The 13,512-nt window shown below is 37.0% G+C and overlaps 1 protein-coding gene across 7 annotated transcripts in view; it reads left to right on the top strand.

Moving 5' to 3' along the window:
- AGTPBP1 (ATP/GTP binding carboxypeptidase 1) overlaps nucleotides 1–13,512 on the top strand; it is a 59,636-nt gene that overhangs the window by 32,373 nt on the left and 13,751 nt on the right. For 5 of the 7 annotated variants that reach the window (XM_010122234.2, XM_086770219.1, XM_086770220.1 and 2 more), the window contains 4 exons: nucleotides 868–997; nucleotides 1,339–1,470; nucleotides 3,125–3,301; nucleotides 8,764–8,924. In XM_010122234.2, the coding sequence (XP_010120536.1) occupies nucleotides 868–997; nucleotides 1,339–1,470; nucleotides 3,125–3,301; nucleotides 8,764–8,924 (600 nt within the window). Of the gene's footprint in view, nucleotides 1–867; nucleotides 998–1,338; nucleotides 1,471–3,124; nucleotides 3,302–7,308; nucleotides 7,860–8,763; nucleotides 8,925–13,512 lie in introns of those variants that run through there. The other 2 variants (XM_086770221.1, XM_086770223.1) reach the window with 2 other exon arrangements.

The following is a 13,512-nucleotide window of genomic DNA, read 5'->3' as shown; positions in this document are numbered from 1 at the left end:
TTCAGAACCTTTTGATACTGCTATGAGTAAGCATTCCACAATCTATATTTACTTGGTTACAGGGAATTAGTATGAAATGGAAATGTTGGTACAGTGAATCTAGAGTTCCTTCTTACCTAGTTATGGGTAGTATTTTAAAAGATTTTGTGAACAAAATATTAAAAATCAAACCAATTATGGACTTGAGTAGAGCCTTGTCTTCATGTATGTAAAAGCACGTATATAATAGAACATCTGGAATTAAATTGTCCAGAATACAACTGAAAGTTTAATACAGAGACAATTAAGAAATCTGTACCAGCAAACACAATCTAAAGACAAATGTACAGAAGATGACTGCATGAATGTATATTTCTGCAAGTTTAAAACTTCTTGCTGATAGTTGACTGAATACAGAGATGATCTTTATTTGTTTGCTAGGGATTCTGGTTAGTTTTTTTCTTGTTTTTCTCACAGCTATTCGTATCTTAACTTCATTTTTCAAGTCTTAGATTTGTGGTTGACATGAGTCTTTATATCACAGAAGTCAAGACACCAAAACTGTAAAGACATCATATATTCAAAATTACCAATTTTGAACTATCATTTTAATAGAATCGCAAGCCTTCAGTTTCAACAGTAAAGAAGCAAGATTACAATTGACTTTATAGTAGCAGCTACTTCTAATTTATTTTCAGGTTTTCTGTAACATAACTTTAAAAACTCCAAACACGTCTATTATTTGGCATGTTAGAAAACAAGTTTGTTTCTTAGCAGACTCCTTCCAAAGAAGCAGTGGTGACAAGGAAAACTTGAGGTGGGGGGGAGGCTTATTTTAAAGTATCATAATATAGACTACATCATGCATTTTTCCACCCGCCCCAATAGCCACCGTTGCTCTTTAAGTGGAGAAGATTTAAACAGACAGTGGCAAAATCCAAATCCAGATCTGCATCCCACTATTTACCATGCTAAAGGGTTACTGCAATATCTGGCTGCTATAAAACGTTTACCTTTGGTGAGTACGTGTGTGTAAGCAATTCTGAATCTTTTTAACCTTGTCTGTGTAGCTAGTCTGTAAAGTAAACATTTTAAAATGGTTTTGTAAACTGTGTCACACTTAGATTAGACTTGGAGAACTGATTTTCTGCAAACCTTTAGATCTAAATCTGTTTCTTCTGTAGATGAATCCTACGTTTTCCATCTTAATGCATAAGTTAATTATTTGAGGAGTTTTGTTTTCTAATTCTTCGGAACTTTCAACAGTGTGAATAAAAATTTTTATTTGTCCTTTTGTTACTTTTATAATATGTTAATTCCATATGTCTTGGCTTTATTTTGCCAAATGATTTATTGTAGGTCTACTGTGATTATCATGGTCACTCTCGTAAAAAGAATGTATTTATGTATGGCTGCAGCATCAAAGAGACAATGTGGCACACAAATATTAATGCTGCCTCTTGTGACCTGATGGAAGACCCAGGTTACAAGGTAAGTTTGGTATTTGTTCCTTTTTCAGTTGGCATAAATTTGGTATATATTTTTCAAATAACTTCCCAATATTATTCTGTGCGCATAGTGACTTTATAGCATAAGTGTATTTATTTAGAATGATCTCTCTTTAGTTCATGAGTGTATTTTAAAGTATTTGGAGAGCTGTAAACATTGTACACTGATACAGATAAGGGTTTAATTGTAGTACAGTGCTTAATTTTGGGGGATCTTCTACCAGTGCATGTTTGGGTTTTTTTTGTGTTCAACATTACCATTATAGTAAATACATGGAAAATATGCTCCTGTACACTTATAATTACTGCATGAAAAAAGAGCCATTTAAGCACAGCAAACAATGATCTAGCAACAAGAAAATAATAATACTGAATTCCTCTGAGAAATACTCATTTTTATGATGGAAATAGGGAAGATTCCTCTTATAAAGATGTGTAGTTAAGGCATGTGCCCCTAATAGACATACATACATAATAAACTTACACAAACCACATCCACTGCATTGTATAAGCTTTCAAAAATGCCAAGATCTAAAGAATTTCATGTTGCTTGTTTCTTCTATGTAACTCCACTACCACCTAGTGGCATTTGCAAATCTGTACAACCTAATGCATGCAAACCGGGTGGTTTTTTGAGGAGGTGGAGAGTTAAGCTTGAAAAGTATGTGAACGCAGGTTAAAACGCTTGTTAACGCATCTGTGAGTGTAAATGAGTACAGATGCTTTCAGATTTTTTTTCTTCAATCTCCCTAGCTTTTAAAAAAAATGTCTCTCACGCCTTGATTTTCTTGTGTGATTTCCTGGATGCTGAGTCTGATGCCATTCATCTCTGCTGCTCAGCGGGCTTATATGGAGCTATGTCTCTTCAGCCTATACTACCATAGTACACAAAAGACAATACGCAGTAAGAGTTGTGGGCAAAAGCCTTTTGGTTTCATAAAAGCGGACTGAAATGTTTGGGAAAGCTTACACTAGTAGAGGTATATGTACTACTGAAATAGTAAATTTAATGTAGTCATGTGTTTTGGCTTAACTGATGCAAATAAAAGCTGGAAACAAGGTAGTCATTTAGCATTAGTCAAATACATACGTTTACATAACTCTTTCATGTCTTTTTCCAAAGCTGTCATGGAAAGAGTTATACTGAACTTTGATTCGTGTTCTTGAAGTTAAATAGGCACCTAGTTCTTTGCTGAGTATGGATTAATTTTATGTATTAATAAAATACTGCCTGTTTTAGGGTTGCAAATTGAATTGTTGAAACAGTATGAAATGGAATTAAATTAATTAATTATATGGAGTATGTAGCATGCTTAATTTGAGCAATGTTAGCTCAGTGAGTTAGGAGATGGTGATTACCTGAAGAATTCTTTTGTATCCTAATTCTTACCCACATGACTAACACTAAATTTTAGTGACTGAATCTGAAAAATAGGATTTTAATAAATAGGAAATGGCAAACTTTTTGTCACTGGAACATACTGGGTTTTGAAAACCCAAGATGGAGAAATATTTTCATTCTTGTTCTTTTTAATTCAAATTGCAGCAAAACCTTCTGATAACAGTTTGTGATTGAATATTCCCTTCCTCCCTCCTTCCATAAGAATTGCTATATTTTTCAAATTACTGTCCTGCAGGCACTCCCCAAGATCCTGAGTCAAACTGCCCCAGCTTTCTGTATGGGCAGCTGCAGCTTTGTAGTGGAGAAATCAAAGGAATCAACAGCACGAGTTGTTGTCTGGAGAGAGATAGGAGTACAAAGGAGCTACACAATGGAAAGCACTTTATGTGGATGTGACCAGGGCAAATATAAGGTAAGAAAATATATCAGTTAAACTGATATATTCTTGCTTTAGAATTTCTTCCATTTGCATTGGTATCTTGATTTATAACCCCACTTGCTTGCTTACTTTAAACTTCTAAAACTCTTCTAAGATCTCTGTGTACACTAATGTTAGACTGAAATTATATGATTTACAATGTTATAGATTGCATAACAGTCTTTATCTGTCACTTAACCCCTCCCTTCCCCCAGTATGTTGTGCTTATTGGCTGTTTTAACAAGATTAATATTAAATTATTGCTTGTAACATGTATGCATGGAGTTAAAAAAAAATCAGAACTGGTCTTTCAGTAGATTATTAAAATTGGGTAGTAGTAAATGCCAATACTTAGAATCCTTTACACATGGCAATTTCAGATTTCACCATGGCAGTTCATGGTTCTTCAGCAGGTATTTAGTAGTGTCTCTTACAGAGTTTTCCTGTGCAGCTGCAGAAACAGGCTTATAAATCAAAACACTTTCATATCAGGTTACCAAATCTACAAATTACGCACCTCTGAACTCATCACAGTTATTTGACTTGACTTAAAATTTGTTTTCAATTTGTCTCCTTCAAAAGTGTTAACAGGGCTGTATATTTGAGAACATAAGGTGACCCTGTTTGTAGGTTCTCACTAGTAGAAAACTTCGAGGAAAATATTTGTAGGGAAAGAAAGGAGAACCACCCTAATATCTGACCTTCAGCTTCTGTCACTGGGTTAAGATAAGGTACAAATTGAAGCAAACTGTCAAAATGAACGTTCAAGGAAGAAGTCACAGTTTCTGCTTGAAAATGGCATTAGGAATGCTAATGAAGAAAATGACCACAACCCTCAAATAAGATGCTTGACAAAAAGAGAATCAGAAGTCTGGGATCAAGGAGGGGGTGAGGCAGGAACAAAAAAAAGTTGGAACAAGGTATATTTCATATATTAATGTATGCTTCAACACTCGTGCTTATCTCCCTAGACATAAGGAAGACATATTTTGGCAGAAATTTCAGTAGGTCTGTAACTACTGTAATGAATGAGTTAATTTTGTCCGTTAACAGCAGAAGCATTCCAGCTGTCATCAGAATATGCCATTATTCTTCAGATTACATCATTACAGAGCTTTAAAAAATGATAAATCATTCAGCCTGCTTATTTTCAAACTTCCAGAAAGTTCTTACAGACGTGAATCTTCATGGCTTTAGCAGTGTTGCTACAGAAAGTTTTTAAGAAAGGTGAATGAAGATGCTTTGTGGACAAACTTTAACGATGCTTAATATGCAAAGCCTTCTTTAATAAGGGAAGGAAAAAATGGCTGATTTCTGGGGAAAAAACATTTACTCAAAAGGGAAGAGCATTCTTCTATGTAATATAAACTAGCTGATGAGATCAGATTGCTGTTCTGTCATTTATTTTATTTGGAATAAAACAGTTTGTCTCTGAACTACAGGAAGATTCTTCATTCTTTCTTCACTATGATAATGCTCAGAATTATTAAGAAAATATATTTAGAACGCCAAGGTGACTAGACAGAGCAAGAAAAGAGCAACATTTCTCCAATGAGAAGGTTAAAGAGATAAAAAGGCTCAGTCATGGTTTGGTTGGGGTTTTTTTTGTTTGTTTGTTTTTTTTTTTTTTTTGTAGACAGAATGGGACCAACAACTCTGTAAGTAAACTTGCGGTATAAATTAGATTACGTATTTCATAATATGTTATTTCAAAACACAGAGTTAAACTGTAGAAATTCCCTCCCCTCCTACTTCCCACACCAAAGGACATGACAGTTCAAATGTGAGGGACTGTGTATCATGTAAGCACTGAAGCGCTTTTCCAGTCCTCTTCTGGTTTGGCATCATCACTGAATTTTGTTTGAAGTATAAAGTGGATTTCTCAACAATTCTGGTCTTTGTGGAAGAAATGCTGAGTCTTTGCCAAAGCTGGATAGTATCAGAACATCAGTTTTTTCTTTTATTATTTTTTATTTTACTCAGGCAATGGTGATGCTAGACTATTTCCAGACAGGAAGCTGTTGAACTGAAGTTAGCAATTCTTACCTGAATTTAGGATCACTAGTGACAGTGTTATCTCTGGAAACAATATTGTTTTAACTGCTTGTGTGGGGTCTTTGTAGTGCATTGAGAATTAGTGCTGCAAATATTGCTCAGTCATCTGTGATTCAAGATACTGAAAAGGAAATGTTCATGTGAAAAGATGCTCCAAGATCTACTATGGAGGATAATTAAGATACCAGACAAAAGAACAATTTCTTCAATACTTCAAACAACCTGAAAACTGAAATCAATCCCTTTCCTGATTGGAGATTAATAAATTTGGCAGTATTGTTAAATTTTTAAGTTGATGGAAAAGATTTTATCATCTGGAAATTTTACGATGCACGTAAAGACAAGACTTTCGGAGATAAGGATTCAGTCAACTAACTTTGTCAGTTACCATGATCCTTCAGTCTCTAGATTATGAGTTCTCAAAAATGATCACATCTTTGTAGCATCTGCTGAATAAGAAAGCAGAAGAACAATATGATGGTTTACTGTCCAACTGGCTTCTCCAAATCTTAGTATGGCTGTTTTCAATTTATTACGTACATATTACAGAAAGATTCTTCTCAACTTGAGGTTGCAGTCTGTTGTGCCTTTGTTTTGCATCTTTGCTTTCAGGTAGCAAAGTTCATCACCCAGACACTCTATCCATGTGAGGGTATTTTCATTACTTCTTCAGTAAGGAAGACTTCAATCAGCCATCTAAAATGTTACTGTCTAGAAGAAACAGTTGTATAAAATGTAAAGGAAAAGGAATGAAATTCCGTGGATATTTTTTAAAAAACCAAACAGCTACTTGCATAAGGCATATGCTTAAAAGCAGTGGTTGTAACGCTTAAGGAACTTTAATAAAGCCACAGTTGAAGGTACTAGAACAACAGTTGAGGGTGATTAGAAGATCAAGAAGAGGAGTGTAATCAAGACTTCAGTGAAAATGAACTTCACCTCAGTTTCTTTAATTAGGGCAACTGTTCATTATTATTTCCTGAAAGAGACTTCGGGTCTCTTGTTTCATGGAAATAAAGAGATTTGGTTGTTGGAAGAATAACAATGGATTGAGAAATTTGGGATTTGGCAGCTGTGTGGTACTGCATTCTTCATTATGATTTAAAGAAATGACAGAAGCTAATCTAGACTTTGGCATGGGCTTTTACTGCAAGTATATAGACTTTTCAGTATAGTAAATTCAAACTTTATTGTTCAGGCATTTCACAATTATCAACCTCCAATCTGATCCATTTAGGTCTCTCTTTATTATATCTTTTTTCTGCTGTGTTGAAAGTAGCAGCCACGGAACATGCACACGCTATTTACCTTTCTAACAATTGTCTTTGCACTTTCTTTCATACTGTACTCATGTCCTTTTTCCACTTAGAGCCACTCCTATTATATTGTCTATAAGGAATCTGCCAACAGATTAATGGTAATTTCTTCAGCAACAGACATAGAGAATGATTGGAAAAGTTTCTGAAACATCAAGTTGTGCACATTAGTAATCTGTGTAACAGTGAGATTACTGTTACCCTCCTTCCTCTTCTGCATACTTGTTGCCTCTTGTCCTTAATGTTATTTTAATCTCTTTGGGGCAGGGACTGTGTCTTCCTGTGATTAGCGTAGTGGAGCCCCAGCTATGATTGGGGTCTTCGAATGTTACTGACGTGCAAACAAATAGAAAACAAAAACAAAAAATTGGCCTCTGTGGATAAGGTACTGCACTGGGAGTGAGGAGAACTGATTTCTGTTCCCAGCGGGGTCAGTGACATGCTGTGAGACACTGTGCAAATCGCTTCAACCCTCTCTGCCTCCATTTCTCCATCAGTAAAGTGAGGATAATTCTTCCTTTATTAATAAAGTGCTTTGAAATCTACAGCACAAAAGCATTATAAAAGAGGTAAGTAGTATTACTATTAACAATAATACTCAAATATCCAATTCTTGTTCACTGCTAACAGGTTTCTGTACCATATGGCTGGAGGATGGTGCTGTTTAGAATAGTGGATATAGCTTTAACTTTCTTGTTACTAAAAAGTACCTTGTTTATGAAGACTGCTGAGGAAAAAAAAAGAACTCGCAAGAAAAATAAAACCAAACTTTCCATTTATTAAGCGTGCATATGTTCAAAGCAAAAGTACATGAAGAATGTGAGGACTGTACCATTTCTGGAGCAACACAATACTTTCTTTTACACCTTGCATTTTAAAATGCAACATCTGTGTGGCAACATATATGAAGCTTGTGTGTGTGTTTTTTAGCTTTTAGTAAAAAAATTCTTACTCCATTCTTTTTGCTTCATGTGTCTTCCTACTTGATGACTTAGCTTACCACCAATTCCTCGTTCTTCTGCTTCCCTGCTTGTTTTGTCAAAGCTCCTTTTTAACTACCCTTTACCTTGAGAAGCTTAGAAGATCCAAACTAAAATCCTTTAAAATTCTTCTGAGATACAGAAGTTGCAGAGTGGGAGATTGAGTTGGATTGTGACATTGAGTTTGTTAGTGTATATACAGTCAGTGTATATACAGTGTATATACATTGAGTTTGTTAGTGTGTATACATTGAGTTTGTCAGTGTATATACTAGCCAATTCCATAATTGTTGAGGGTCACTCTGGAATATCATTCTCTTTTCATAAAGTTTTTGAGGTTCTGTCCCAACATACTGCACTGCTGGCTAAATTAAAAGCGTGGAATTATCTGATGGGAGGCTTTATCACATATGTAAACTTGGAGAATATTACGTAAGTTTTACCTCTTAAATACTCTTTGCAGAGGAAAATGCCTTGGTAAATTTTATAATTTGAGTCAGAAAACAGCCATGGCTTTTGATACTTTGTTTGTTGTTTTAAACTACTAAATGTATGAATAAATGCTTTCAGAATTAACACATGTAGCCTCTAACTTATAAGAGGGGAAGAGTTGTTTGTGTCAAGGAGTAACTTTGTTGCCTTAAATAGTCTTAATTATGTGTCAGAACTTGATGATAGCTGCAGTTTGAATTCATTCATTGTTTTCATTCTGTTGGAACTTCTCTTGAAGAATCTTGTATTTGAAATGCCTTTTTATAAATTTTGTCTCAGATTTTTTAAATTATTTATAAACTTGGACATGATAGCTGTCTCTCTTCCAATGCCACTGGGTAAAGTCCTGTTAAAATTGATGTGCTAGAAGTGTAGACCGGGAAGCTCCAAATAATGTGGATGTGTCCAGAAATGTCTGTTCAGCCTTAGAGGAATCATGTAGTTGTTCTCTGAGTTTTCTCTGACTCTCTACAGTTCTTACTTGTTTTGTCTTTGTATCAAGAGGGTATATTAAATGAAGTAACAAAATGTATTTTAAATAGTAATTCTGCAGTATATGTGGGTCCATCTGCATGTACCTATTTTGTATTTTTAAATCTTATTTTTAAATTAGGGATTGCAGATAGGGACAAGAGAACTGGAGGAGATGGGAGCAAAGTTCTGTGTTGGCTTACTGCGTTTAAGAAGAATGACCTCACCTTTGGAATACAATCTGCCTTCTAGTCTGTTGGATATTGAAAATGAACTGATTGAGTCAAGCTGTAAAGTGACCAGGTAGTACACATTTATTAAATTTACTTTTTTTTTTTTCTGGAAAAATTACAGTTTCTCAAGTGACGTAAAGATTCTCTCAATAGTGTTCTTCGACTCATCAAAAATAGTGTTGAAGTGCTGTGACCTGTTAGTGTAACAATAATCTGAATATATTGGAAACCTATTGTGTTCATTCAATTGTTTCAAACTTTTAAAGAAAACAATAAATACAGAGTTAAACTGTAGGTCTCATGTGTAGCTGGGATAAATGCTGGCAATTTTAATGTCATTGGGGAGTTATGCAGTAAAACTCAGTAGGTCTTAGGTCTCAATTGTCTCTTTCAGATCATTTTATCTTTTTTCTTTACTGGATACAGTATTAAAAATATGTTTAGACAGACTTAAAGTATGTGAGTTAAAGCACTGTAAGAACTGTAAGTTTTTCTTCCAGCCTTTTTTTTTCTTTTTTTTTTCCCCAGTGATGGAGATATGTAACAACATTTAAAGAATTAAAAATGTGTGAAATAAGTTTGGGTCACAAAAGAAATATATCTGCTCAGTAGCTAGCTTATTAAATTGCCAATTCTTAAAGCTCTAGAAAGGCTTGCAAAAATATGCATATAATTGCATATTTCCATTTGTGTAATTCATCACTAAGTATCCACATGAAGATGGTAATTGGGGATACACAGCAAATAAGTGTTTTCAAACGTACAAGCATCTGTTTCTGAAAATCTCGTAAGAGATTAAATAAAGTAGAGTTCCAGACCTCAGAAAAGCATTAAATTAGAAAAGAGTAAGATTTACACACTATATTATGTTACCACTTGTCATACTTAGAGCCATCAACAGTTTTACAGAGGCCTTGGCTGTAGCTCCAGCTTAGCTAAAGCAATACTGAAAGTTTGAGGAAAAAATGAAATCCATTATTGTTTCTGTGCAACTGAAACAAGGAGGTGCTTGAGACTTAAGATTTTCATTAGATGCTGGACTAATGAGAAATTTGTCTGTAGGCCATTCAAAATTAGCAGAGATACAGGAAGGCCTCCGTGGTACTCTGTGGAGTGGGGAGATGATGTTTAGTTCCAGCATTTAAACACGTAAGGGTTGTCAGAATGTGGAGTACTGAGAAAGACTGGATCTTGTGTTCATGCTTAGCACTTACAGATAGTAATAAAAAGTGAAGTATAAGCTAAAAGGTGATAAGAAAAGTAGGAGGAACAATACGAGAATATCTTAAGGAAGTAGTTAAAAGTGTATGAAGAATAGCTGTGATGTGTAGATATCTATCACTCCAGTAATGGCTTGATCACTCAGTATCATTTGCTCCCTAGTTCAGCATTAGCATGCCTGTAATGGCTGGATTTTTATTGTTAGATAAAGTTTTGTTCTTAGGTAAGGCTGAGTTAGTGGGTTCTGAAAGAGACAGGATCAGAAAAAGTAACTCATCATCACCAGTGTGTAATCCTTACTGAAGTGTAGGTAGGCTCACTGGGAGAGAGTCGTGTCACAGGTGCTGAAAAAAGCAGAAAGTGTTCTACAATTGTTGAAATAGCATTAGCATGATGTGCAAGGGAAACACAGCATTTTAATCACTAAGAATCTCTGGGTGTTGTTTACTGTACTAATGTAGCATTGATAGCAAAGCAATGGTAGCAGCAGAGAGCTGTGCTCAGCATTTGTAACAGTAATGTTTAGTGTATCACTCTAAATTTTAATTTGATCTTGTATGAGTTACTATCAGCCTTGGAAGATGTAATTTGAAAGTATAAATAAAATACCAGTGTCCTTGGTTTTGCAAGTGTAAAACCGTATTGTGCAATCTCTATATTGTGTTTAAAAAAAAATGGGGGAGGAATACACTATGACTGGCCTTGAACTCTTTTTCTTTTATTCCTTGCCTTAGTTGAAGAGTTGGCCATTAGAATGAATTAATGTAATTATCGGCTTTGCTCTAAAAAGTCTCTTGCTTGTCCATTTGTGTAGCATGGTAGATTATTGAGCAATACTGCCAGGACAGTAGTGCAGAAATCTGCCTCCACTGCTGTTATGCTGGGTGCTGAGATATTTGATCTTCAGGTAACTATTGAAAACAGCTCTCTTGTCCTAAACACAGATTCAGTGTTTTTTGTCTCATGGACAGGAATCTAAGGACAAAAAATTGAATTGCTTATGTATTGTTTTATATGTGTTGCCAGGAATTCTGGATATGTACTGTCTGAAGGTATTCCGTTTAGGATTCTTCTTAAATATATGAAGAGCTTACTGCCTGATAGACATTTCAGTTGTTCTTTGGGATGAGATGTAAGCGTTGACAGAAGAGACCAAAACTTGAGAAGTGAAAAATGTTAACTGCTAAGGAAGTGTATAAAAGCTTGAAAAAAGTTCTGTAGTGCACCTCAGATAGACACTTCCCTTGACATGAAGCTGGGGGGAGCAAGGGGTGATGTTTTATACTGTAATGCTCTTGACAGAAATCACCAGGTGGAGTTCCATCTTTATGATACAGGAAGTCTTACTACAGCGAATAAAATTAATTGTTTTTATTACAATTTTCCTCACAAGGCCTTTATCAAAATGAAAAGAACAGGAGATGAAGGAGGAGGAAAAAACATGACAGCTGCCTTCAAATACAAGAAGACAGATGGAAAGAGTCTGTTTTTCTCGGGCAGACAGGACCAGGAGTACTGGCCTTAAATTACAAGGAAAAGCCAGTCTAGCCTTTAGGTAAAGATTCTATATGGCAAGCAAAACTGAAATTCTGGAGTAGTCATCTGGAGAAGCTGCAGTCTCCACAGGAGATTAAAAGTAGCATACACAAGCTTCAGTCTAGAAGTGGCAGTGGGAACAACTGAATTAGTCTTAATACACAGAGGTGCACAAAGGGACTGTTGGAAACTTCTTCACTAAGCTTTGTACTTAAATTACTTATTCATAGATACTAAACAGTTGAGAGTCACTTTGACTCTCTTCTTTAAAGCATTGCTTTACAGCGTCCTCTCAAGCATTGGCCTATGAGGAAGCATATGGAAAATTTTCCCAGATCCTTTCTGGGAAAGCAGCATGCTAGGGTGCCTCTTTGAAGTGCCTGCACACTAATGCATGCAGGATGGGGAATAAATACGAGGAATTAAAGATCTGTCTGCAGTTGCAGGGCTGTGATCTTGTTGGTATCATGGGGACATGATGGGATGCCTCACACAACTGGAGTTGCCCTTTATACGAGAAAGCAGCTGGAATGCATGGAGGTTTGCCTGGGGATGAATGATGAGCCAACTGACAGCGCATGGGTGAGGATTAAAGAGTAGATAACTCTGTGTGACATGGTAGTGGGTGCCTGATGTAGGCTGCCTGACCAGGAAGAACAAATGGATCAAGCCTTCTATAGACAGCTAGAAGCAGCCTCATTTTTCCAAGCGCTGGTCCTCATAGAGGACTTCAACCACCCCAATATCTGCTGGAGGAACAACACAGCAGGGTGTAAGCAGTCTAGGAGCTGCCTGCAGAGCATTAATGACAACTTCTGGACTCAAGTGATACACGAACCACCGAGGAGAGGTGCTCTGCTGGATCTGGTACTCACAAACAAGGATCTGCTGATTGGGATGTGAACATAGAATCATAGAATGGTTAGAGTTGGAAGGGACCTTCAAAGGTCATCTAGTCCAACCCCCCTGCAAGAAGCAGGGACATCCCCAACTAGATCAGGTTGCTCAGAGCCTCATCCAACCTGGCCTTGAACGTTTCCAGGGGCTTCCACCACCTCTCTGGGCAACCTGTTCCAGTGTTCTACAACCCTCATTGTAAAAAATTTTTTCCTAATATCCAATCTAAATCTACCTTCCTGTATTATAAAACCATTATCCCTTGTCCTGTCACAACAGGCCCTACTGAACAGCCTCTCCCCATCTTTCTTGTAGGCCCCCTTGAGGTACTGGAAGACCGCTATAAGGTCTCCCCGGAGCCTCCTCTTCTCCAGGCTGAACAGCCCCAACTCTCTCAGCCTGTCCTCATAGGAAAGGTGCTCCAGCCCTCTTATCATCTTTGTGGCCCTCCTCTGGACCTTCTCCAACTGGTCCATGTCCTTCTTGTGTTGGGGGCTCCAGAACTGGACACAGTGCTCTAGGTGGGGTCTCACCAAGGCAGAGTAGAGGGGGAGAATCACCTCCCTCGACCTGCTGGCCACGCTTCTCTTGATGCAACCCAGGATGCGGTGGCAGCCTTGGCTGCAGTGACCATGAGGTGATGGAGCACACGTTCTCACGAGGAGGAAGCATGGCAAAAGGCAAGATCACAGCCTTGGACTCGAGGAGAGCACACTTTGGTCTCTTCGGGGATCTATTTGGAAGAGTCCCATGGAATAAGACCCTGGAGTGATGAGGAGCCCAAGAAAGCTGGTGGATATTCAAGGATCACATCCTCCAACCTCAAGAGCAGTCCATCCCCATGAGCAGGAACTTAAGCAAATATGCCAGGGAGCCTGCGTGGATGAATGAGGAGCTCCTGGTAATACTCAAACATGTAAAGGAAATACACAGAAGGTGGGAGCAGAGACACATAATCTGGGAGGAATATAGAGGCACTGTCTGAGTATGCAGAGACACCGTTA

The sequence above is a fragment of the Chlamydotis macqueenii genome, chromosome Z (assembly GCF_036417535.1).
Source record: "Chlamydotis macqueenii isolate bChlMac1 chromosome Z, bChlMac1.mat, whole genome shotgun sequence".
NCBI lineage: Eukaryota > Metazoa > Chordata > Aves > Otidiformes > Otididae > Chlamydotis > Chlamydotis macqueenii.
Note: the sequence above shows the minus strand (reverse complement) of the source record. Positions and strands in the feature narration are given on the sequence as shown.